The 26026-nt window shown below is 41.3% G+C and overlaps 1 protein-coding gene across 1 annotated transcript; it reads left to right on the top strand.

Moving 5' to 3' along the window:
* The first annotated feature begins 1012 nt into the window (after window positions 1–1012).
* On the top strand, window positions 1013–4115 carry LOC121699030. Its single transcript, XM_042081628.1, is given in 4 exon segments — window positions 1013–1021; window positions 2114–2288; window positions 2291–2431; window positions 3058–4115. Coding segments are annotated over 4 exon segments (1383 nt in total).
* The last annotated feature ends 21911 nt before the right edge of the window (window positions 4116–26026 follow it).

Below are 26026 nucleotides of genomic sequence, written 5' to 3'. Positions count from 1 at the left end.
CTGGGATTTTCATGGGCACCTTAGGCAAAAAAGAAAAAAAAAAGAAGAAAAAAAAAATGTGGTGTGTAAAAACAGCTCAGAAAGCTGTGCTCATGAGAGAGTCTTCCTGTCTCCCAATTAGTTTACTAGTTTACTTGTGGAAGTCGAAGCGCGACCTGGCTTACAAACGCTTCAGCTATTCATATGAGACTTGTGTGTTCATGTGTTCATGTGTGTGTTCATAATTGTTGCATGTTTGTAGAGAAAACAATATTGTGATGTGCACAGCACATACACATAGTAGATATCTCCATCTTACAAGCAAACATTGATTCATGAACATGAGCAGGCTTGGAATTTCACCATTCTGGGGGCAAGGCCACTTGGCCTTCAGTTGGGCATATTTGGTGGGGGGCACAAAGGCCACATGTCAGGGCACCAAGGCCAAAGTTAACTATACAGTAGTAGGCTATAACAATGATCAAAGTTTAGCCTATTCACTGCAGTAGACCTGCATCACTGTATGAAACATTACAAAAACATGAAATGAAAACATGACATATTACATAGAACTGTAAATCATCTGACTATCTAGGCTATATATAACATTTATTTTATATTTGGCCTGTTATGAAATCATGTATTGAACAATTTAATCACAGCTCAGCTTTAAGAAACTCAAATTTAGCCTAGATGCATGCTTAGCATTTTGTGATCATTAAGGCTACTTTCACAAATTCTTAGTCAGCTGTACTCTGATTTACCAATATCAAGGCGATATTTGTAACATTTATTTTGTATTTGGCCCGTTATGAAATCATGTGGAACAATTTAAACACATTGTAAAACTTAAAGCCCAAATTTGGAGACATCCATGTATGTCGAACTTTACTGCAAACTCAAAACTGGATTACTCTGGAACGGCTAACTGTACAGGGGACTGCTTTACACCTTTGTGCTCAAAATACAGTAGGTGGGGGGCAACAGTACTGTGTGGTCCACGGTTGGCGGGGGGCTCTAGACTTCTGGCCCCATGTGCTTGGTAAACCAATGTATTAGTTGTTATTTACACCAACCCTGTCAGCTTTTAATCTTAGAGGGTACTAATTTATTTATTATTTACAGATTTATTTAAAACATTCATATTCAAAGTGAAGCACTAAGGGTGGTTTACTGAAGTTGAATTGACAAATAACAAAATACAACAGCATTTGTATTTGTTGTAAACAAGTACATCCGTTTAATGACTTGTTTTTCAACAGATTTGCAGAACAAATCCGCAAATGTGCATTAAATGAGCAATCTTCAACTACAAAATAAAACCAAAATAGACAAACATTAATAATCAAATAAAATGTCCCAAAAAATAGATACTTATTCCTACTTCGTTCCTGGCTTTCAGGTATCTGCAACTCTGCAGTGGACGAACCTGCAATGATTAAATAAATACATAAATAAATAAAACAAAAACTATGTTAAATGTGTCATGTCATATTAACAGGCTATGTAACCATTTGCCATCATGAAAACCCGTCATCAGCCATGGAGGCAGACACTTGATGAGGTAGAGTTAGGTAGTGGTAGAGATGTGCTCCAAAGTACTTCAACAGTGTCTCTGAAAAAAAAAATATTGCATAAGTGCATATTTGATCGAGCAGAATGAGTTTATTTTGCTATCATTACTTACACTCATCAACAAGCAATTCCGCATGTAACAATTCATATTCTATTGGCAAATGAGGCATAATCAAAAGTATACTTAATTGCAGTATGGTGAACGCTTAACATGGTGATCTACTGCAGCCTAAATATTAGGGTAGCACCGCTACATCACTTGCCACTATCTTAATCAAATGTAAGTCTATTTTCATCACAGAAGTCTCCCCACCCAACATGGTATATTTTCTCAAACACTACCATCTCTCTCCAAAGATCATAGAGCAGAGCGCACGTACTGCCAGACTGCACGTACTTCCTTCTTTGCCTACGAAGCTGGAACGTTACGACTGCCCAGAGTCGCGCTAGTCAGTGGGTTGGGGTTGGGACTGGGAGCCTGGGCTTAGCCTGCTGTTGCTATCAGACTTACCACTATGTCACATATTATAGAACAGTAATAAACTATCAACACTTTCAGGTGCGAAATCAGAAACATTTGCCTTCAGCTACAGTACGTTTTCATGTAGCTGGACAACAGTACTGTGTGGTCCACGGGAAAACTAGAGCAGAATGTTGTGGGGCAGCTTTTAATCTTTACCCCCCGCCATCCAGCGACAAGGACCGGCGTATGTGGCTGAAGGCGCTAAACTTGAAGAACCTCCGAAAAAGCCCTACATCTGTTCTTTTCATTTTGTGGACGGCAAACCATCAGACCAACACCCATACCCCGAGAAATGGTTGGGATATGTTACTCCTCCGACGAAAAAGGCTCGTCGTATACTTGTGAGGCTCCCAGGTAAGATACAATTTTGCTAGCACTAACAGCTATCATTATCGCCAGCTAGCGTCTAATGTGTATGATCAACATTATCACATCAGTACCTTTTTTCAAAACTATGTACAGTTATGCCGTCTAACTTTTTTGTTTGGTGAGGGCTTGTTAAGACCTATGTCTCAAAACTTCCTGGTTAAACCGAGCTGAAACCATATCAGCATGTTCGCAAACAGCGATAGCAAATGCTATCGTCTGTTAGCAGTATGTTAGTGATTGCTACGAGATTTAGTGAAGCAAGTTCCTAGTTACATTTCCTCCCTGTTAGTCCCGACGACACACGAAATTACGAAATTGCACAGCGCATTGATGTGGGCAGACTGACAGTTTCTCCTGTTGCTTGTTTTTAACCTTTAGAATGCTGCAATGGGGAAAATATGCAGAATAAAACTCTCACTTATTCAGATATGTAGACCTCATAGGCTACACCCCTAACTATGCCTTGATTTGACCTCAATAAATGAACAGCATTACAACATGGGATCAGGTCGAGGATTTATAATTTGATGTCCAGGACTGGTTATATTGGAAGGCAGCACAATGATTAACCTTATCTTTGAGTACTTACTGATGCTGTGTTATTTCTACAGAAACACCCTCAACCAGTTCTGCAAGCCAGGAGACTGATGGGATAACTGAGATGACTGATAGGATGACACACTGTGATGCTTCTACACAGTGGGAATATCTACACATGGAAGATCACACTTATGCTGTCAGTGACCCACTCCATTGTCCTCACCTCCACGACCAGACAACACCGTGTCCTGAACAAAATCTGGTACACACCGAACTTCTCCGGAATGATCGGCTGTCTCTACTGTACACTGGGTTGTCACTGGATGCATTTGAGGCTTTGGCCGTGGATCTGACAGCTGGATGCAGCATCTCTCAGTTACACCCCAAAGATCAACTGTTGATGACCCTGATGAAGCTCCGGCTGAACTTATTACAGGACGACATCGCAGAGAGGTTCAGAGTGTCTCAGACTATGGTCAGTAGGATAATCTCTCAGTGGCTGGACATTATGGAGGAGAAGATGAGGTGCTATGTTCCATGGCTGCCCAGGGAGACAATCCAGGCAACGATGCCACAGTGCTTCAAGGAACATTATCCATTAACTACATGCATCATCGACTGTTCTGAGACCCCTCTTCAGAAGGCTCACAATCTGGACTCAAGAGGCGAGTCTTACAGTCATTACTATGGACAAAATACAATCAAGTTCCTCATAGCTATTGCACCATGTGGTTTGATAATGTTCATCTCTCCAGCATATGGTGGGAGATCCAGTGACAAGTTCATCACAGCCAACTCAGGGTTTCTGGAGTATCTGCGTCCAGGTGATGAGGTGATGGCTGACAGAGGTTTTGTTATCCAAGATCTTCTGTCTGAACGTAAAGTCAAGCTGGTCCTGCCAGCTTTCACCAAAAGAGGCCTGCCTTTGTCTGAAGAAGACACTACCAACACGAGGCGCATAGCTAACGTCCGAGTGCACGTTGAGAGGGTCATATGCCGTCTGAAGAACTACAGAATAGTCTCCGAAACTGTGCCCATTAACATCACCCCGAAATTTCACAAGATTCTGAGAATCTGTGCAGGTCTATGTAATCTTCGTGGGGACATTATACAAGAAAATGAGGAATAAGATGATCAATGTTTATAATGTATAGACGTTTAAGTTCAATCAGTTCTAATGGTTAAAATGTTGTTTCTGTTTTTTTCTATTGTTCATTTTTACAAATCTATACAAAACTTAAATTTAGATTTAGTGTTCAAGTACAATGTTGTTTCTATTGTTCATTTTTACAAATCTATACAAAACTTGAACATATTAAGTTGTAAGGTACAAAGACAATGTTGTTTCTGTTGTCCATTTTTACAACTATACAATTTTCAAACAATTGTAAGCATCCACCATAACTTTGTCTGCTCTTTCTACTAGTGTTTTTAGGAGTTTTTCCATGTTTACAACTCTATACAAAACTTGAACTGATACTTGTATATTGTAATACACAAACATGATGTCTGTCAGACGGGGTCAATAAACTAGACACATTTTCAGCATTTGTTATTTTATTTCATGTTTGATAGACTACATAAATATTACATTAAAACAACAGGCATTAATAATTACAAGCAGTTTTATGTAGTTGATAAGTAAGCATAAATTGTGACTACTTGCGTAACTGCATATAACGCTCACAGAGCAACAGGCGACCTTCACTGTACTGGTCCGAAACAAAAGGAAGCATGTCTCGGAAATAGAATTCCCTTAGTCTAGCCACATTCTTTGCACAAAAAGCCTCATCAAAGGGGATGTGAAGCATCACCTGCTTTGAATGAGACCAAATCAATAATGTGCACGCCTTTAATTTTGTACAGAACAAGCCAATTTGAATTTGCATGTAGAAGCCGCGGGGGCCATTAGGCTGTAACTTAGGAACACCCTGTACAATCTTAACGTCATATTTCTGATTTTTCATTAATTCATCCAGTGTTTCGTTAGCTTTTAGGAAAGGACATTTAATCTCAAGCAGCTCCCCTGAACTCAGAACCCCATCGGGGCTGGCCAGGGCCGGCCCGAGGCATAAGCGAACTAAGCGGCTGCTTGGAATCGAGTTGCTTGCTTTCTTTTTTTACATAATAAATAACGTAAACAAGTGACATCAATGAATGAATAAATGAAACAATTAATAATTTAAAACAAGAAAATTCTGATTTCATGATCAATATGCCTGCCTACCTCTACTGTGTCTGCCAGCCTTTGAGTCACGCGCATAAACTAGACACCTCGGATGCATAGACAATTCGTGCAGACACTGCATCAAGTTCAAAAATCGGAAGAGACGGTAATGTTAAGAAAAGTATCCCTCTGGTGCCAAAAACAGTAAGAAGAAAATGACAGAGGAGGAGAAAAACGAGCAAGATACAGGTATGTTTGCATGATTATTTACAGTATGTTTTGTGCTTGAGGCAGCTAGCTAGCTGTCATGATCTAATAATATAAGCCATCACCAGAGCTAAATCCCTGCCATCAACAGAGAAATGTCTCCCATTAATATATATTTATCTAGATGTATTTCAGATGTCAAGGATATTGGGATTGTTTTGGATGTTTAATCAAGCATGTGCCCTAGCCATAGGTGGGCTTTTGTTGTAAATTAAAGTTAGCTAGCTGACTGACGTGGACATTTAGCACTAGCTACATGAAAACGTACTGTAGCTGAAGGCAAATGTTTCTGATTTCGCACCTGAAAGTGTTGATAGTTTATTACTGTTCTATAATATGTGACATAGTGGTAAGTCTGATAGCAACAGCAGGCTAAGCCCAGGCTCCCAGTCCCAACCCCAACCCACTGACTAGCGCGACTCTGGGCAGTCGTAACGTTCCAGCTTCGTAGGCAAAGAAGGAAGTACGTGCAGTCTGGCAGTACGTGCGCTCTGCTCTATGATCTTTGGAGAGAGATGGTAGTGTTTGAGAAAATATACCATGTTGGGTGGGGAGACTTCTGTGATGAAAATAGACTTACATTTGATTAAGATAGTGGCAAGTGATGTAGCGGTGCTACCCTAATATTTAGGCTGCAGTAGATCACCATGTTAAGCGTTCACCATACTGCAATTAAGTATACTTTTGATTATGCCTCATTTGCCAATAGAATATGAATTGTTACATGCGGAATTGCTTGTTGATGAGTGTAAGTAATGATAGCAAAATAAACTCATTCTGCTCGATCAAATATGCACTTATGCAATATTTTTTTTTTCAGAGACACTGTTGAAGTACTTTGGAGCACATCTCTACCACTACCTAACTCTACCTCATCAAGTGTCTGCCTCCATGGCTGATGACGGGTTTTCATGATGGCAAATGGTTACATAGCCTGTTAATATGACATGACACATTTAACATAGTTTTTGTTTTATTTATTTATGTATTTATTTAATCATTGCAGGTTCGTCCACTGCAGAGTTGCAGATACCTGAAAGCCAGGAACGAAGTAGGAATAAGTATCTATTTTTTGGGACATTTTATTTGATTATTAATGTTTGTCTATTTTGGTTTTATTTTGTAGTTGAAGATTGCTCATTTAATGCACATTTGCGGATTTGTTCTGCAAATCTGTTGAAAAACAAGTCATTAAACGGATGTACTTGTTTACAACAAATACAAATGCTGTTGTATTTTGTTATTTGTCAATTCAACTTCAGTAAACCACCCTTAGTGCTTCACTTTGAATATGAATGTTTTAAATAAATCTGTAAATAATAAATAAATTAGTACCCTCTAAGATTAAAAGCTGACAGGGTTGGTGTAAATAACAACTAATACATTGGTTTACCAAGCACATGGGGCCAGAAGTCTAGAGCGGAGCCCCAAAACATTTTTGGCATGTGAGTAAGAATGGATTACTGAATGAGCCTACCGAGTCCTTATGCATCTGTGTCCAGGGGGACAGTAGTTCATAAACAGTCACTGTATTAATACATAACCTCACTGTATTAATTTATCATTTAATTAATACAGGCACCTCTACCATGGGTGCCTGTGCCATGGCCATTGCCCTGTTTTACTGCAGGGGTCCACCGGGGCACTAGGTGTCCCTATCTTGTCTGGTGTATCTTACAGGCTTCCTGATTGTTGGGACATGGACCCGGGTGTACCTTTATAGGCTAGCCTGTGGGAGTGTCTTCTCTCTTCCCCGCTCACTTCGCCAGTGAGAGCTGTCTGGGTGGCTTGACTGCACTGCTTGACTCTGCGTTGTGGGAGGGGGCCCCCAAATCAAATTCTGCTTAGGGCCCCCAAAAGGCTCGGGCCGGCACTGGGGCTGGCTGACAGCCAGGGCTCTCCAGGACACACAACTGTGCCATGGCGTGTTACCCTATAGCCACTGTCTTCAAGCCATTTCAGGGCCAACACCTCACCTTCCACACCATGTCTGGTAGCAGCATTCCCATGAAACCGCGGCAAGACATGTTGCTGTAAGAATACTTGGGGGCTGCTTCTGACCGGCACCTTCTTGGCAGAGCTAGCTGTTATTCTCAGTCTGCGAGAGTCGTGCCAGAGGTGAGACGCACTCTGCTCCTGAGTCTGCAGCTCCAGTCTTCCCGAGTCTATTGCCACAAAAGCCTCATAGAAAGCAGAGCAGCGAGGGCAGATGTTGGCACCATCATGCTCTGTGTGGGTTGCTGCTGGAGGCTCCTGAAGGTTCATGGCAGGTGCTTCAGCATTTACACACTTGTGTAACAGACTTGACATGGGCAGCTTCAGATGTTTCAGTCAATTACAAAGAGCCTCTTGGGTGAGGAAAAGAGGGGTGGGAGGCAGAGGTAGATGGTGAGGCCCTACATCACGTGCTTGGAAAGCATCACTGGCCCTATGGTGGGTAAAGGAGATGTCTGTCAGCAGCTTTGGTGTGATGTTCCTTTGGGTCCCGCTATTCCATCGCCGTTGCTCATCAGTGCTGGCAACTACTGTCAGGCCATTGGACACTGCATTTTCCACCTAAAAACATGAATTTGTAATTACAATATTATTCATGACCTTACCTTGTTCCGAGCAAGACAAGTGATTAGACTGGACGTTTCAGGGTTGTCAACTTTCAGTATTTCAGTTTTTTTCAGTATGGGATTAGCAGTAAGCATACCAACAGGTTTGCACACATTTCTATGATGTCCAGTTTGTTTGGTTATGCTGTTCATCCCAGATAAAAAGTGACAAATAGATAGATAGATACTTTATTGATCCCAAAGGGTAAATTCAAGACTGCTAATGCTAGAAAATATATTAATTCCATACCACATTCTATGAATATTGACAACCAATGCTGGACCCTCCATTGGGAGTGAACAGCTAACCTACCTTTTAGATGTAGTCAGAGGCTGTACTACATACACATATATTGTTCATATGCCAAGTAAAATAAATACTTACCAGAATTCAATGTAAGGTATGCTTCTCCATACCAAATAAAAGGTTACTTACCTGTAGTCCTTACTTACCTTAATTCTTGTAACCATGACGGGATTAGACTACTTACAAATGGTCACCAGTTCAGCAACACTGATGCGAGAAACTCGGTCTGACCAACATAGCATAGCATTATATAGTATACAATACAAACAATTGTTATCCTCGTTAAGGGGAAAGAAATACCGGAGAATCGCAATGATTTAAAATTCTGCAGCAGCAGCAACGCGCACATCTTTGCATAACGCTAACGTTAATGTTAGCTAACGTTAATGTTAGCTAACGTTACATTAGATTCAGATTTCATTAGCCTAGTTACAGTTCTTGCAAGTTTACAGTTTCACGTCTTCTCTACTAAGTCGTCAAAATACAACTGATAATGTAATCAAATAGATGTCGGAGACATTAAATCATGCTCGCTAAAAGATACTTACCTTCCACAAAATTGCTGTTGCGTGGCTACAAGACCTCCCCATGCCGGCTATACAGGTGCACCCAGTTGTCTCCATGGCTCCATCGGTCCTGGTTAACACCCATGCACTGTGGCTTGGTGTGCTTGCTTGACTGGGGTTGACTGCAGCTTTCAAAAATATGACATTGTGTTCCTTCATCTCGCAATGCACGTCCGACCTTCCCACTGTGTAGGTACTGATAAGCCTCTGTGCTCTTGAAGTTCTTCATGGCCGCCCCTTCGACGCCCATCGATACTACGACATAATTAAAAATATCTCCATATGACACTTGAGGCCACCGCCGCATGTCATCTACCCAATCTGTGGAGATAATTAGCCTCGGGTGGCGAAGTAAAATCCCTCCATCCGACCTCTTGATGCTGTTTTTTGTCTCTTCCCACGTTAGCCTCTCCATCCTAATTCGGCGGGTTTTTCAACTTAGCTATTAACAGTAGCTAGCAGACCGGAAGTTTAAAGACAATGCAGAAGAAAAGAACGTTTAAAAATGGGCGGGGCTGCATAAGGCGAATACACTGAAATTCTGGAAAAAGCCATAACTGATGCAAACAGTACAGCTGCAACAGCAGTCATAGCCACTTATATATGCTGATTCAAAGAGGTGAAACAAGAGATATGCATTACAAATTCACCCTTTGTGACCTTTTACACAATCATAGACAGAAAAATTACATCACAAATGCATCAAAACACATTCAAATCAATAAAATACCGTAAAGGTACAGTGTCGCTGATAGATTGATGCATTTTGTGTCACAACCCGGTCCAGAAGCCTCGTTTCCTAGCCTGTGACTTGAGATGCCTTTGCTGCTCCGGTCCGGGTTTTCCTTCTGCCTTGGCTTTTGGTTGACTGACAAAGGAGGCGTCCAATCATCTGTGTTTGCTCTGCTACACCTGCTGCCACTCTCCTCGTCAGCCATGGCTTTTAAGCCATGCCATGTGGAACACTCTTTGCCGGATCGTCACGTCTTTCAGCATGGATTCTTGCGTTGTCTCATGTTCTTGCTGGATTTACTGTTTTTTGACCAAGAATTGTTTTTGGACTTTGTGATTTTGCCTGAACCTTTTTGGAAACCTTTGCTTGCACTTTGTTACCGATCTCTGCCTGTTCTGACACGTGAGTCTTGCCTAGCCCCTTTGCTTAACTGCCTGCGGCCTACCTGTGTACCAAACTCTGCCTGTTTTTTGCCACTCTGGAGATCTGCTTGAGCCCTGCCTGTACTGCTGCCTGTGCTTTTTTCGCCTAAGTTGACTCTGCCTACCAAGTGGTTTTGCCTGGCTGCCTATTTTTGTGTTCTTCAACATTAAAACCTAATTAACCTTTAATCAGCTTCTGAGTCTGCTTTTGGTTCCACAGTCCCTTACCTGGCCTCACCGGCCCGGACATTTTGACTTGTATGTTTTCATATTTTCGAAGTGGTTCCTCCACAGCATCAAGTGCAATTATACAGTATTATTCTCTACTGTTAGTAGCAATGATGACCTTCCTTACGATAATGTATTCTGAAAAAATAATCTAAGCAATGTTATGCCTCCACATTGATAAATATTGAACATCCCATATGAAAGAAGATCAAAAAGACTGACTGAGTTGAACAGACATGTCTACTGTATAAATAATACATGAAAAACCCCAGGCTCCTGGATATCTAACCCAGATTTAATGAGAAAAAAAAAAACAAACATTGAACATGTGAACACTCACAGCTCTCACAAATTATCTTCAAGTGCAGCTGCTGCCAGTTCCATATGTATGGGTTTAAGAGTGTCTGTGGGCGAAGTTGAGAAGCAACCAAAATACAGTAACGGAACGTCTTAGAAGGCAAAGCAGCGTCATTGGCTTTTTTTTGCTATTTTTTCTTTGAACAAGGACCATGGGAAGTGGTCTACTGATGTTCCTAAATAAGATTTAGCTTAGAAACATATGTCAGGACTGTAGGCAACAACAACACTCATTCATAATCTGATGTCAGTGCTATCTTCTCAAAGAATGCTTACTCACACAACCTTTGGATGGGGAAAAGGTTCTTTTTTAATCTTTATGCCAAACCTTGTGCCCTTAAGAAGATTCCATAAGCTCCCTCTTGACTTTGATGATGGGCTGTTCAGCTGATCTATGGGGCGCCAAATGTAACATGCCTTATTTCGGTGACCCCGGTTCGATTCCCGCCCTGTGGTCCTTTCCACATCCCACACTGACTCTCTCTCCCACTCGCTTCCTGTCACATTCTCCACTGTCCTGTCACATTGAAGGCATAAAAAGACCAAAAATATACTTAAAAATTATCTGAAAGAATTTGACTATTTGACGACGGCTGCGCAGCCCAGAGTCAGGATAAGCTACCAGGGAGAGGAATGAGTCACGCCACCCCATGAGCAACAGGTTAGGAGTCACGGATCAGAATCCGCAATATCAGAGGAGACATAACCTAGCTCTGAATGGGTGAGAGGGTGGTGGCCTCAGTCGGACAGGCTGAAGAGTTCTCTCCATTCTGGGCTGGCAGCGGACTTCATGTTGCAGCCAGAAGGAAAAATCTAGGAGGTTATAGGAAAGAGGACCTGGTCGCACGTAAGGTGGTGAAGCTGCACATCACAGGACTGGTAAGCTGGCTGGGCAGAGTGGGCCATACAGTAGCTTCAGGCAAAATTTGAAGTGGCAATGTGTAGGTTGGGAGCAAGGGGTTACGTGAGCGTGGGACTTGAGAAGTGGCAGGGAACTGACTATGGTCAAGAGGATTCGTAGGATGCCATGACTGAGCTAGGGGCAGGATGGAAGACTCCCAGCGTACAGGAGGGGGAGAAGAAAGGTGCTGCTGAGATGAGGGAGGAAGGACCTATGGTCACTTGTGGTAGCCTGAAGTGGCATTGCAGCATGCTGGACTTGTGGTGATGCTACTAACTGAGGATCAAGGTTATCAGGGAAAGGGGATGGTAATGAACGAGACCGTGAAGAGTGGCCATTACCAAGCATACAGCGCTGGATTTGTCTACCTTGATTTCCTACTTCTACTAGTATCTGCTGTAAGAGCTAGGTTTGAGGGACAGGGATAGGGCTGGGACTCTTCCAGAAGAGACAGGTGAGGAGGGTTTAGAAAGTCTGCCTGAGTCTGTCTCTCTGTCACTGGCTCCGGCTCTTGCGGTGGTTCCAGCTCTTCCTCTTCGTCATTCTCACTGGGTAGTTGAGGTAGCTCTTCCTCTTCCTCCTCATACTCGTGCTGTGATCGGGGTTGATACTGAGGTTCATCACCAAAGATGTCTGCAGAGTGAAGAGGTTGTGGCTCTGGTGCTTCAGCAGGATGTTGATGACAATTTGCACTACCCTTTCCCACCCATAGTGTTCTATTTATTTACAAATGTACTATACTGTAATTACACTTACATAGCCTTATTCTACTGCTCGTCATACTATCCATCCTGCACATACACTTTTTCTTGTACTCTTATAATGCTACTGTATCTGCACTACAATGGTACTGTTACCACACTGCACATAGCTGTACATACTGTACATATCTGTCTATATGGTTCATACTGAATATCCATATTTATTCTGTTTTTCTCTTAATATATTCTGTTAATACACTGCATATATCTATATTATTCTTACTACTATTATATTGTTACTGCTACTACATTGCACATATATGTACATGTTGTTCATACGTTGTTAAAATTACATAGCCACATTTAGTCTGCTCTTATAAAGTAACTGCTAATACACTGTACATATTTATATCTAATTTATATTACTCTAAACCACCTTCTGTAAACCAACTGCATACTACTGTCTACACTGCACTATATTTCTTGTCCTACCTATGCACCACCTGTCTATACTTTGTATATCACATTGCACTTTTCTGCTTTTTTACACTTCTTGTTAGATGCAAACTGCATTTCATTGGTTTTGTACTTGTACTCTGCACAATGACAATAAAGTTTAATCTAATCTAATCTAATTAGAGGAGTGACTGGACATCTCCACTGGTCAATAGCTTCCGGCTCGAAGGACCATAAAAAGGAGGTTTGAGAGGGATGTGTAGGTAGGTTGTGTTGTGTTTGGGAGCATTGATGTTTGGGACCACTGATGTTTGTGCTTATATCTTGCTCATACCATAAAACTTCAAATAATAGCCGAGTCCCAAATAAACGCACGTCTCTTTTAAACGCCTGGCGGGGCTACAGGTTTGGGTTAAAGGCCGGTCTCAAACAGAGGCCTGGTCTGTTTTTTTGTTTCGGGTGAAATCTTCTAAAACTCATCAGATCATCTGTTTAAAGATTCGCAATGAGACGAAACTGTTGCAGAAAGGAGTTGCAGCGGTGTGAATTAGATGTTGCACGTCGTTGCAAGCCGTCGCAAAGCATTCACCATGCTAGTCACAGTTGCAAGGTTTTAGAATGTTGCATCAAGTTGCTGGTTTATAGAATGTTGCAGCTCATCTTGATGCAAATCTTTGGTGTGAATTAAGCTTAAGCCAGTATGGTGCAGACTGTGCACGATAATGTCATGATTAGATGGCATTAAAATACTGCAGTGGGGAAAAGCTAGAGTTCCAAATTGTATAACGTTTTTCAAAAATGATGCCTATATGTTCAACTTTGTCACCGTTCAATTCATCCTTTTAGTTTCAAATTTGCGGATAGGCCGATGGTAAGCTTGTTTTTATGCTGGCAACAAAAGGATTTGCGAACATTATTCTTTATTCTAAATGCGTACCGCCATGGCGAAAAAGAGAAAGAAGCTATGATTCGAAATGTAAGCTGACTGTTGTCAAATTTGCCAAAATACGGGAGAAACTATATGGTTCATGATTTCTCATGCTGTTTCATTTGTGCCGAAAAGGAGGAAGAATGAAACATTACGCACATTCCTCTTTTGCATAAATAATTCCTGAATGATTTTGGTCAGGGCTGATAATGCAACTGTATTTGACAGAGGACAGATATAGGCTAGGTTGCTAGTGACAAAATATAAGCTTTCAGGATAAGATTTGGATCTTATCTCACTCAATGAACAACATCTCAACACTAAATGGACGATGATCCGTAACTGTCTTCGGATAGCCTAGTCATATGGGTAGACATTCAGTGTGTTTGAAATAATTAATTTGATAATATTTTCCTTCTTTGCAGAGGAAAAGTTTTGTGTAACAGGAATTAAAGGCCTGTCTCATACAGTAGACGCCTGTCTCTAACACTAGCCGGTGCAGTTTGGCGATTTTGGAAAATAAAAGCCCGGGCTATTATATAGACTTTTACGGTAGTATTGAATTAATTAATTGATTTTGTGTAGTTATTAAATTACCTGTAATTACACTTACAATTTTGCACTTTTGAAAAACATGCTGTGTTTGTGACTTTCCATTGCTGAGTATTGCTGCAAAGTTTCTTTGTGGTGTTGGAACTGTCACTGTACTGATGACAACTTCTAACACACTGAACAAAATAGAGCACATCCATGCACAAACATGACACACACACAGACAGACACACACACACACACACACACGCACTACCCCCACCCCCTTTGACTTCCGTGGCTCTTTGGCAGTGTATCATGCATTCAGTTTCTTGTGTTAAAAAAATAGTTTTGCATTAAAAACTGTCAACTCAACAACTGTGAGGTACTAAGATTGAGTCAGACAGAAATCTTTAAACTGCCAAAGATATAAGAACTCTCATTTCCACATTACTGATGCAGTTTCAATCAGTGAGTTCCAGTGCATATGATCTATTTTAAAACATCCCGTAAACCGTGTGTCTTCATCAAATACTGTAGGAAAGTCAAAGGGCTCTGTATTTTTCTACTATTAGCATCAAACCTAGCATTCTGTGAAGAGTTTTGTTTCAAGCCAACCTGATCGGTTTAATGATCTGTGCTTGTCTGTCAAGCACCATGTTAAAAACTTCTCTGCTAAAATGTTTGCATCGCATTGTTCATTGCAAACGGGGTATCACAGTTGTCATAATGTTGCCATCCGGGTGTATGAAAAAGGGGATGCTTTGAATCAAGTCTGAAAAGAATGAAATATATGAAAAGTGGAATGCAGTTGTCATGAATAAACACCCTGACATCAAACGAGGCAGTGAATTAATTAAGTAATTAATTAATTAATAAAGAGAGAGAAGAGAATGTTTGTAATGGCTAGATATGAGCCACATTTGTTTCAATTCAATTGCACTGTCCAATTCGATTTCAAATTAATTTATAAAGAAATGTATAGCCACCCTCAATATGGTCTAAAATCCTGTCCTTGTTAATATGAATTACTAGGCTGTATGGTGACAGTGTACAGATAATGATAAAATGAAATACCAGAAATATATGTACATTCATAACACATAAATAATGAACTTCACCCAAGCTGAATTATAACTAAGTGGGCATTAGGTTCCATCTATGCAGGTTTGGTTTGGGAAAAAAAAGAAAATTTATAATATGACTGGCTTAATTGCTTGTCAGATACTGTAGTTAGTGAGAGGCAATTCTGGTCTTATTTGTCTCGTAAATTACCAGTGCTTTTAATGTCTCCTGAGAACGACAATTATTGCAGAGCCTGTCGCCATTCACTTTCCTGTGCTTGCATTTAACAGCTCTGGTTGGCTGCCAATCAAACATCTTGAATGTAAAGGTCAACTAGAGCCACATAAAAGAGTAATGTCAAACATGACATTATCTTACGGCAGACAACACTTGACGCCGCTGAAAGCGGCAGCCGAAAAAGTCTCCTGACCTCTTTTCTAATGATCAGGCATGGCTCCTGAGTCAACATAACATTTGGTTGTTTTTTTTTTTTACGGTAGAAAGAGTATTTATTATTCTTTTTCAAGGAAATGTGTTGACACAGTCTCTACTGCAGATCCTCACGTACAGTACATGCAGTGATGCATGACACATAACACAGAAGAAAACACTGACACCTTCATTCAAGCACCCCTCTCCTGCAAGTATAAGTACTCATATATATTGTCAATAAAGTTGTCAGAGTGAGATTGGTAGACTACACCTCCTGAATATTAACAACAGTTACTGGCAAATATAAATGTTGCACTTGGGTTTATGTTTTAGAGGGAGATTCTCCATGATCTCCTGCCCTTGCATGAATAATGACTGTCTGTTTCAGGTCTATGTATATTTCATAGTGACTGTAATGGCCTCTGACTGAACATGCAGCTGGACGTGTCAAACCAATAGCCTTTATGCTGAGCAACAGAACCTTAACAATGTTTAGTCTTCCCCCAAAACCACTGAAGTAGAAGGCAATACCCACTTCACCTTGACAAAAGTACAGCAGACCAGTTACCTTGCTTTTGTTGGACGAGTGAAGGTCCTGAAACATTATTGGACCAACACAGAGAGGCTTAATCAGGGCATGAGTGAGTGCTGTTTTTTCTTTCGAAACTTCAATCAAGGTCAGGAAACAAGCTTCACTGCATGAAAGCAATATTTGATTCATCTCAGTAATAATGTATTTATTGGCAAAGAAAACAATGAAGCAATCATAGAGATCAGTAAGGTCCAATCATTGACCTTTCAATTTCAACCCCAGTCTCAACCAATTTTGTAAGACCCAGGGAAAATAATTTGATCATACCCTCACTGTTCTCAGATTTAGTGAATTGTAACTCGCCAAAGATTTTTGTGATATTATCCTGCCAGTGAGAGAACTAAGCCATACAAACAAATGTTGTCCATGTTATTCAGTCGCAGTCACATAATACACATGAATTCACCTACCAAAGTCATGAAGGACTGACTACTGACCCCTTTTCCTTATCCCACACCCCAACTGCCAAGTAACACCCTGTCCTGATACACACACCCAACCACCACCCCTCACCCACCCCAGTGGTGGTCCATCATCGTTCAATGTTCCCTGGTCTGCTCCGCCACATCCCCAGAAGGGTTCCCTGACCTTGCCTGACTGAGCTCACAGTCCCCCATATCAGCTTCGAGCTGGAGATCCCTGCCATCTCATCACACAGCCCTCCCAGTCAAAGAGTAATCAGAGATGCCCTATTTAACCCCCTGCCATTGAGGACGGCTTTAATGAACTGTTATATATAATGGTGAGTACGCTCCCTGAGCGTGGGACAGTGGGGTGAATCATTCCTTTATTGTTGAGCACTGATAAAGGATCTGGTTTTGAGCTCCACCATTATCATTATCCATTATGTTATAATAGCTTGATAAGTGTTCTCTGTATAAATTTACACAGCAGTTAAAAGGCCTGTCCTTTACTCTGAAGAAAGCATGTTGATTTTGTCTCTCATCTGAAACACTGGGTTGCAACTGATCACTGAACAGCATAGATTACTCCCTCATGCAAATTTGTTTTGCAGATAGATGCATTCAATTAATAAAATGTCTGCCAAAAGTTTTGATGGTCAAACACAAAATAGGCAAGGGACAGATTAAATGATGTATAAATGCACTTCACAGTCTTGGCATGAAATAATTTTTAAAAACTGCCCCATAGGAAAAAGAAAACCCTGGGACCAATATAGTATACCGACTTCATTAATATTTAACACAAGGAGCTTAACCGCTGATCTTGCAACCTGTTACACTATCATAGTGCTCTATGCATAAAACGTTTTGCCATTTGGATGCCTTTCACTCCCTGATGAACCTATCAGCAGCTAGCCTGGATAGACGGCATATGTCTGGGATTAGCGGTGGCAGGCCCCAGGGTCCATAGCTGACTGTGCACTTCCCTCCACACCTGGCCACCACTGTAAGCACACACTGCAGTGTGCCGAGAGACAACTGCTCCAAGCCAAACTACGCATCCAATTGTCTGTGGTTCTCAAGCACTTGGTGGGCAATGCAATGTACGCAGGGGTGTAGTGGTAAAAAAAGAGGGTAACTATAAATTCTGTGATCAGGCGGACCACAACGCGGTCACCAGTAAGGAGGATCATGGTATACCGGTGTATATCCTGACCACATCGCTATAGGCATTTGATAACCAAGGGTATCACTGGGTGTTCCCTCATAGGCCACACAATCACTATTCCAGACATGTCAAAGTCAAGGCCCGAATGAATTATCTACGGCCCCCGGGATGATATTTGATTAGTATTAGAACCGGCCCACAGGCCACAGCCGCCGGCTGCTGTTTTGCACGCACCAATACTCCATTTCCCACAATGCAACGGTAGCCCACAAACTCACTGCGGCGCCGCAAGTGGGCCTCGGCTTCATTATTCATCACTATTCAGTCAGGGCAGATGTCAACTTTCAGCTACCCCCCTCCCCAGTGTTGTGCCCGAACACGTTCATTGAACTCTTTTTGAGCGAACGTGAACTGAACGTAGGCTACTGTATTAGCCTACTACTGCCTGATGAATGTTACAAACTCGTTCATTCTGGTGTCTGTAAACGGCACGCTCTTTCAGTTTAACTTCGTTGAATAGGGTGTCAGATTACAGAGCCTTCCACGCGAAAACCCGGCTAAACACACCGTAAAAATGCCTTTTTACATGCAGGTCACCATTTGTCAAACTATGGGCCGCGGTCCGCAATGTGGACAATGGTCTGCAGAGTGAAATTATTCCCCGGGCCATCGTCTGATAATTTGCTGCGCAATTGATCAAGGAGCCGCAGACAGAAAAAGAAAACAAACATTTCTGCAATTAGTAGGAAATACTTGTTTGGTGTCATCAAACATAGAGGAATAGAATTAAGTCGTGGTATGGGCGTTTATTCAATGCATGCGTGTGCACGTTGGTAGCAAAGCTAAGCTTCAACCTATTTGAAGTCTATTTATTTATGAAACGACATTTAATAGAACGACGTGGATTTATGCAACTTCCATAAAAAACAGAGCACAGACTATATAAAACACTGTTTGGCATTAAGTATTAAAGTCAGCCAAAAGCTATTAATTAGTCTTAGTTAAAGATAGTTAAAGATCTCCAGATCAGTGATTTACGCATGATCTGATCCGCCATACCATTTACAAAAGCTGGTATTGTGTTTCCTGAATCCTTATATTCAGGCATTCAAATTAAATGCAATTAGCATATAAATATTCTATCAGTGTATGGTGCTTGCATGAGGGAAACATCCCAAAACAACAGCACCCATATAAGTGCTGTTGTTTTGAGAAGTATTTCTCATGCAAGCATCATGCAACAATGCAAAAACAATGAAACTATTGTAGGCCTAATTATATTTTACATTAGTAAAGCAGTACTCTGATGTGCATGTTTTCACAAACTTTTGTGAACAATCTTAGCACTTTAAACATTGACTGTTTTGAAGTGCATGTATAGCAATAAAAATAATAAATATAGCTGCAAGCAGCAATGCGGGGGCCTAGCAGTGCGCTATAGCAGGAATGGCGTTGCCATGGCATGAGCAAGCACTCACAGCAAGAGGCCAAATAGATAGATAGATAGATAGATAGATAGATACTATCCCCAGGGGAAATTCAAGACCAAAAATTACACCAATGTCCTTGTGCATTCTCACAATCAGCTACCATGTCCCTCTACCAAGTTTGGATACACCAAAGTGTTGCTGAGATGTGAGCTCACTTTCTTTATTACAGCACCCCTAGAGGCCAAATGAGACCACTTTCCTTGCATGTCCTCACAATCATCTAATATGTCCATGTATCAAGTTTGGACTTCATACAATGAAGCGTTGCTGAGATATGAGCCAGCTTCCTGTATTACAGCGCCCCTTATAGAGGCCAAATGATGCCAATTTCCTACTGTGTCCTCACAATCAGGTACCAAGTCCCTGTACGAAATTTGGACTTCATACATCAAAGCGCTGCTAAGATAGGAGCTCACTTCCTGTATTGCAGTGCCCCCTATAGAGGCCAAATGATTCCAATTTCCTAGTGTGTCATCATAATCAGGTAACAGGTCCTTATACCAAGTTTGGACTTTGTACACCAAAGCGTTGCTGAGATACAAGCTCACTTCCTGTATTACAGCGCCCCCTATAGAGGCCACATGATGTCAATTTCCTAGTGTGTCCTCACAATCAGATACCAAGTCCCTGTACCAAGTTTGGACTTCATACATTAAAGCATATCCGAGATGTTAGCCCACTTCCTGTTTGGTGGCTTCATCGCCATATTTGATTGGCTGTCACGGGCAAACAAAAATTAAATTAAAAAATCTGACAAGTATCGTTTGTGCGGCTCGGTCTGAAGATCATCTCCGACAAGTTCTGTGAAAATCGGATAAAATTTGTAACCGCTGAAACTTTTCGTAGAGTTTGGACTAAATCCAATATGGCGGAGGTCCAATATGGCGGAAAGTGATAGGATAGGGGTCGATGAACTCTGTATGGTCCAAGGATTCAGACACTACCTCAATTGTGAAAATCAGACAAAAGAGTCAAGGATCACGCGCATGAACGCATGTCCAGCATTGAACTGGTGGTGGCGCTAGAGTGTTCAATGTATATGCATAAAAATTGCTGTGAGTGATTGGGACAGTGTCCTGACTAATGGTATCGAGTTTTGTTATGTTAACTCAAAGCGTCACAGAGATGTTAGTCCACTTCCTGTTTGGCGGGTTCATCACCATATTTGATTGGCTGTCACGGGCAAACAAAAATGAAATTGAAAAATCTGACAAGTATCGTTTGTGCGGCTCGGGCAGAAGATCATCTCCGCCAAGTTCCGTGAAAATCGGATGAAATTTGTGAACGCTGAAACTTTTCGTAGAGTTTGGACTAAATCCAATATGGCGGAAGTCCAATATGGCGGAAAGTGACGTAATAGGAGTCATTGAACTCAGGTCGGTCTAGGGACTCCAACAGTGCCTGATTTGTGAAAATCGGATGCACCGTTCAATGGTCACATGCGTGAATGCAACCCAGTTTTGACCCATTGGTGGTGCTAGAGTGTTGGGGAGTTTTGTAAATTGGTGAGAGTGATCATGGGACGGTCCTGAATCAGTGCGCCGAATTTCATAACTTTCGACCCAGCGGTTCAATTTTCGACCAAATTTTGACCCGTTGGTGGCACTAGACGGCTGGGTTTAGAGATCCGTAAATTATCGGGAGTGGTCAGTGAAGTGTCCCGAAACTTTCTGCCAAATTTCAGCACTTTTTAGCCAGGCGTTCTATGGGCTGCCATAGACTCCAATGGCGGAAGTATAATAATAGGAAAAGCTAGTAACTCCATGGGTGCCTTCGCAGCTTCGCTGCTAGGCCCCCAATAATTGTGATATCATTATGATAATTTGATGAAGGTTGGGAGGAGGGGATGGGTTCATGTAGGTGGGCCCTATGACCCCAAAGTATGCCTTGACTGGGCCTCAGGTCAAAGAAGTTTGAGAAAGGCTGATGTAGACGACAAAGCAGCAAGGAGGCATCGTATGATCATTTAAAAGTTCAAAGTTTTATGACAAGGTCGGTGAGGATGGGAAAAATTGTACATTTCTGTTCAAACTTTGCCCGCACTTTAGTCACAGTCATTATTCATTTAATCATTAAATAAAATACAGTACACGTCTTGGTTCAATAGGTTACATGCAGTCATTTTAATATGTTTTAATAAACATTGAACCAATCCGGCCCTCGGCTTGTAGCAAATTTGTTTTTTTGGCCCTCTAATGTATTTGACTTTGACATCCCTGCACTATTCAATTCCTACATTAACTCCATAAGGAATAAATATGGTTGAAGTCTATAAAGCAGTGGTCTCCAACACGGTGCCCGCGGGCACCAGGTAGCCCGCGGGATGGCTATGAGGCGCCCCCAGCGCACCTTCTAAAAATAGCCAACAGGTCGCCTGCAGATCACGCTCTAAAAACACGCTCCATTGTGAAGTTTTCAATAGATATATAAGTCTAGACCAGAACCATTGTAAGAATGTATGTAGCCATACATCTGTAACATTAAATTAATATTGGTGATACCTTACAAATTGTAGCTGCGTTACATTTTAGCCTTTGGCTCCAAATCCGTTTCCCATTCAATCTTTAAAAAACAACGGAAGCGGAGCGCACGCTGCTCGCATGCGTAGACAGTAAAGGGGGAAAAAACTTGTGCGTCTGGTGTAGCCAATGGAAACATATCTTTGCAAAAGTTCTGTCGCCATTCCATGTTCGTCAAATACGGTTCTTGCATGATTGTTCAAGGACTGAAAAACAATTGCTTTAGCTCACAGGCCTTTTCTCCTCCGTAGGCTACTGCCGTATAATAGCGCTGAAAATTGTGTGGCATGCATGACTGAGCAGGACTGTGCATGACCTTTTTTGTCAGATCATGGAGAGATTTCAGGTGTGCAATAACTTTACGGAAGGAACGAAAGGAGTTTTCGTATGTTAGAGTGGTATGGGCGATTACTATTGAAATGTTAAAACCGAATTGTCCACTGAAATCAGGACTTAAACAACCCCTGAATTCATAATGGTGGGTGGGTATAAATTGGGTACAAATTGTAACCCAAATTATTAATTGCACAAAAATATTGTTTTTTTGTTAAAAAAAATTGGATTAGATTCCCCATGCAAACTTTGAAATGAACAAACTGAACAAAAATGTTGGTAGTGTTGCATAGGCTATTGATATTAAAGTTGAAAATACAGTTGCTTAATATATAAAGACTTATAGGCCTACACAATATTGATAATTTAAAAGTAAAAATCACATAGGCCTATTATTTAGGAGGACTACCCTCGCAAAAAAGGGGTGAGGGTATGTTTGTTTCAAATGAGTAGCCCTCCATATGATTTCGGGTCTTCAGGTAGCCCTCATTCCCAAAAAGGTTGGAGACCCCTGCTATAAAGTAACGTTACAGTAACGTAACCACTTTTTCGGGTGAAAAGTAGTGTCATGCTACTACTGAAAATTTGGTAATGAAACGTAGTTCCTTTTACAAATCGACTCAACGTTACTTTTCCCAGGGACAGATTTGACAGCGACACCGCTTTCTCCGCGGCGTGCTTGCACAATAGGCACGAGCTCCACACGGCATGTGACAGAGGCTAAAATGAAAAGCGATCATGGCAAGTGAAAAGCAGCCAACGCTAACTTGTGAGGGATGGAAGTACTCCCATTACTTCAAACTCATTGAAAGGGGAGAAATGTGAGTGTACGTATAGCCTACACTGCCCTGGTGAGAACCTTTTGTCCACTGCCGTTAACTCAACTGCCAGTCTATTGATACGATTTGCACTAGCTTTGCACCAATTTCAGAGCCTGTGGTAAGGCTATAAAATAAGCCCTTACTGTATGTATTTTGTGTTCACCTACATGCCCATAAGATGTATCAAGGTATTGATATTGTTTCATAGGGTTTTAGTGGTGCTGTTTAACCTATAATAGCCCAATGTTTTCTTGTCAAGTGCTCTGTTTGTGGCATTTTTATAATAATATAATAAGAACACAAAAGAAATACCTGTTATGTCCTCCATAGTATAACTTTATGTAGGCCTACACATTTAGGAACAGATATTGGGTTCTGGCCAAAGTTGAGCAACATAAAAGTAACGTAAAAGTAATGAGTAAGTAGAGTTACTTTCCATAGAGGGTAATTAGGTAAAGTAACGAGTAACGAGCAAAAACTTTTAGAAGTAACTTCCCCAACACTGATTAAGTAATAATAATATATTTAGCATGCATTAAGTGTGTAGGAGTCCAGTCTTAATGTTATAGCCTACCTACACTACTGTAAGTTAATTGACCTACAGTAATACTGCACACGTCTCTTTGCCAGTAGCATTTTGAAAAGTGCAAAGGGAGGACTCCAACGGAGTGAAAGGCATCCAAATGGCCAAACGTTTTATGCATAGAGCACTATGACAGTGCAAAATCAGCGCTAAGCTCCTTGTGTTAAATGTGACATGCAGGGGATATACAAGAAACTTTCATCTGCAGATCAATGCAGTATAATGCTAATGAATGCTCAACAAACATGTTGACATAACTTCTTACCACAGAATAGTAGGCTAAGCCGAGAGAGTGCAGTTTACTTCCAGTTCCATGTGAGAGTTAATCAAGGCCACCAAATAAGATTCATCGAATAACATGTGGGTTTGCATACATTTTCTTTTTTCTTTTATGGGGGTATTGTGAGGCAACACAGACGTTTCCTCTGTAAGAATCTCACAGGATGCTGAACGTGCGTCATCGACTTTGATCAGTCGGTGCCACCTATGTGTTTGGAGATCTCTCTGGGCCGGGTGACAAGCTCCGGTTGTGTTTCGTGAGCGCGCTGGAACCTCGCCGGGGTTCATGCAAAGGGCCATGTCATGTCAACAGGACACAACAGGACCAGAAAAAGGCAGATGTACAATGGCACTATGAGCGTATGCACGTGGGATAGGACTGACACTCACTGACCCCACCTTGGCACGGTAAGGTCAACTCCTGCAGTGTGAGACAAGCAGAGCCGAGGTCATGGACTCTGTTCACACCAGAAACATTTCTGCTGCACTGCGGGTCACCCCGGGATGGGCATAGAGAGCTAAATGAATAATTGCTTATGGAAGTATCACAGCGAGAATCCCTCATATTACTTGTGACTTAAATAGAAAATGAAGAAATGACAAATCAATTGAAGAGCCGGCAAAGTAGCACAGTGATTCTTGCAATGCAAGCACAGAGGCCATTTGCTGAGCATGATGTTGCTTTGTAAGTGATTCATGCATGATTCAATCATGTCTCTTATGCATTATCCATATTCATTTATGGTGGACATTAGCACTGCTGTGTTACAGAGCTTGTGGTGGGCAGATTAGCATTTTAGCTTCACTGCCAAGGTTTGTGTTAGTCTAGATGTGCCATATTTAAAACAAAACAAAAATGTCAGGCTGCTCTTTATTGCTGCTCTTTGCATTGCATACTTTTGTGTTTAATGAATCTTTTCATGGATAATCACATAGGATGCATTGTATCAGAAGGATCAAGATTAATTACATATGACACATTTTGCATTTCAATGGAGAGTGAAATGAGTTGAAATATAACTAGCATTTTCCATATTCATTTGTAAACATTTGTCTTGAAGTACTAAGAAAGAGTACTAAATTGCAGACTTACAATTGCCTACAATTCTTGTGCACTTCAGAGGTCTTTTCTGTAAGGTCTGGGTAATTCTCTGAACTCTCTCTTTCTTTCTCTCTCTCACCACGCTTTCTCCTGCTCCTCACTTCCGATCTTTATGTCTCTCCCACCCCCTGGCCCCCCGTTTCTCCTCTCTCTCTCTCTCTCTGTCTCTTTCTCTCCCTTTCTCTTTCTTTCTGTCTCTCTCCCTCTCCCTCTCTCATTACATTAATTTCCCTTCTCAGGCTATTAACATGTGCTGTCATTTCTGCTCCACCATCTAAAAGGGAGGACGTGTAGCGGCGGCAAATATTACCATCAAAGGAAGCCCTTGCTGCGTTTCCTCTCAAGCAGCTAGCACCTCTCTCAGCCTCCTCGTTGCAAAGTTCTTAATCATAACTTTGCCAATAATGATTATGACCTTTATATCAATGTGCAAAACATACAGCATATTAATTGACATTATATCAGTTTATCTGTATTAGCTTTGATTAAATTAAGGACCCTGTCTTGACCACGCATCCATTAGGTCAAATATGCGTTGTACGTGCTAAAGCTCTTTCATATGGAAAGACTCGTATCATAAATCATTCATGCATTAACACTGTAAAAGTGAGAAATGGTTGCTGCTATAATGTGGGTTTGAGATTGACAGTAAAGCAGTCAGTGTGAGCACAAATGTTAAAGATGTACTGTGGTGCCATTCCTACTCAGGGTAGATGGGTTGACCTGAATTTCAGAGTGAAACGTGTCAGGTGTGAAATTATACCTGTGAAAAAGAAACACTTTAGCATTTGCTTTTCTTATTGAATGACTGTAATCATGGCACAAAGACTCCAATGGGGAATCCTTCATGCCCCATTTTCACACATGCTTCATCTTCCATAGCTCTATGTATAGAACTACCCTAAGCACTGTTACACTATAATATTAATATAGGTTGTATCTAGGTTCTCTATATAGTCATTTGACTGGTTTCCAACCCTTGAGTACAATAATCTAAATGCAATTGGATAGATCAGGGTAAACAATAACACTAGGGATATACAGGCAATGACACTGCATGCATGGTGTTAACTGTAAAGTATGCAACC

This window comes from Alosa sapidissima, chromosome 23 (genome assembly GCF_018492685.1).
Source record: "Alosa sapidissima isolate fAloSap1 chromosome 23, fAloSap1.pri, whole genome shotgun sequence".
NCBI classification, from domain to species: Eukaryota; Metazoa; Chordata; class Actinopteri; order Clupeiformes; family Clupeidae; genus Alosa; species Alosa sapidissima.
This window is presented reverse-complemented; position numbering and strand designations above follow the sequence as displayed.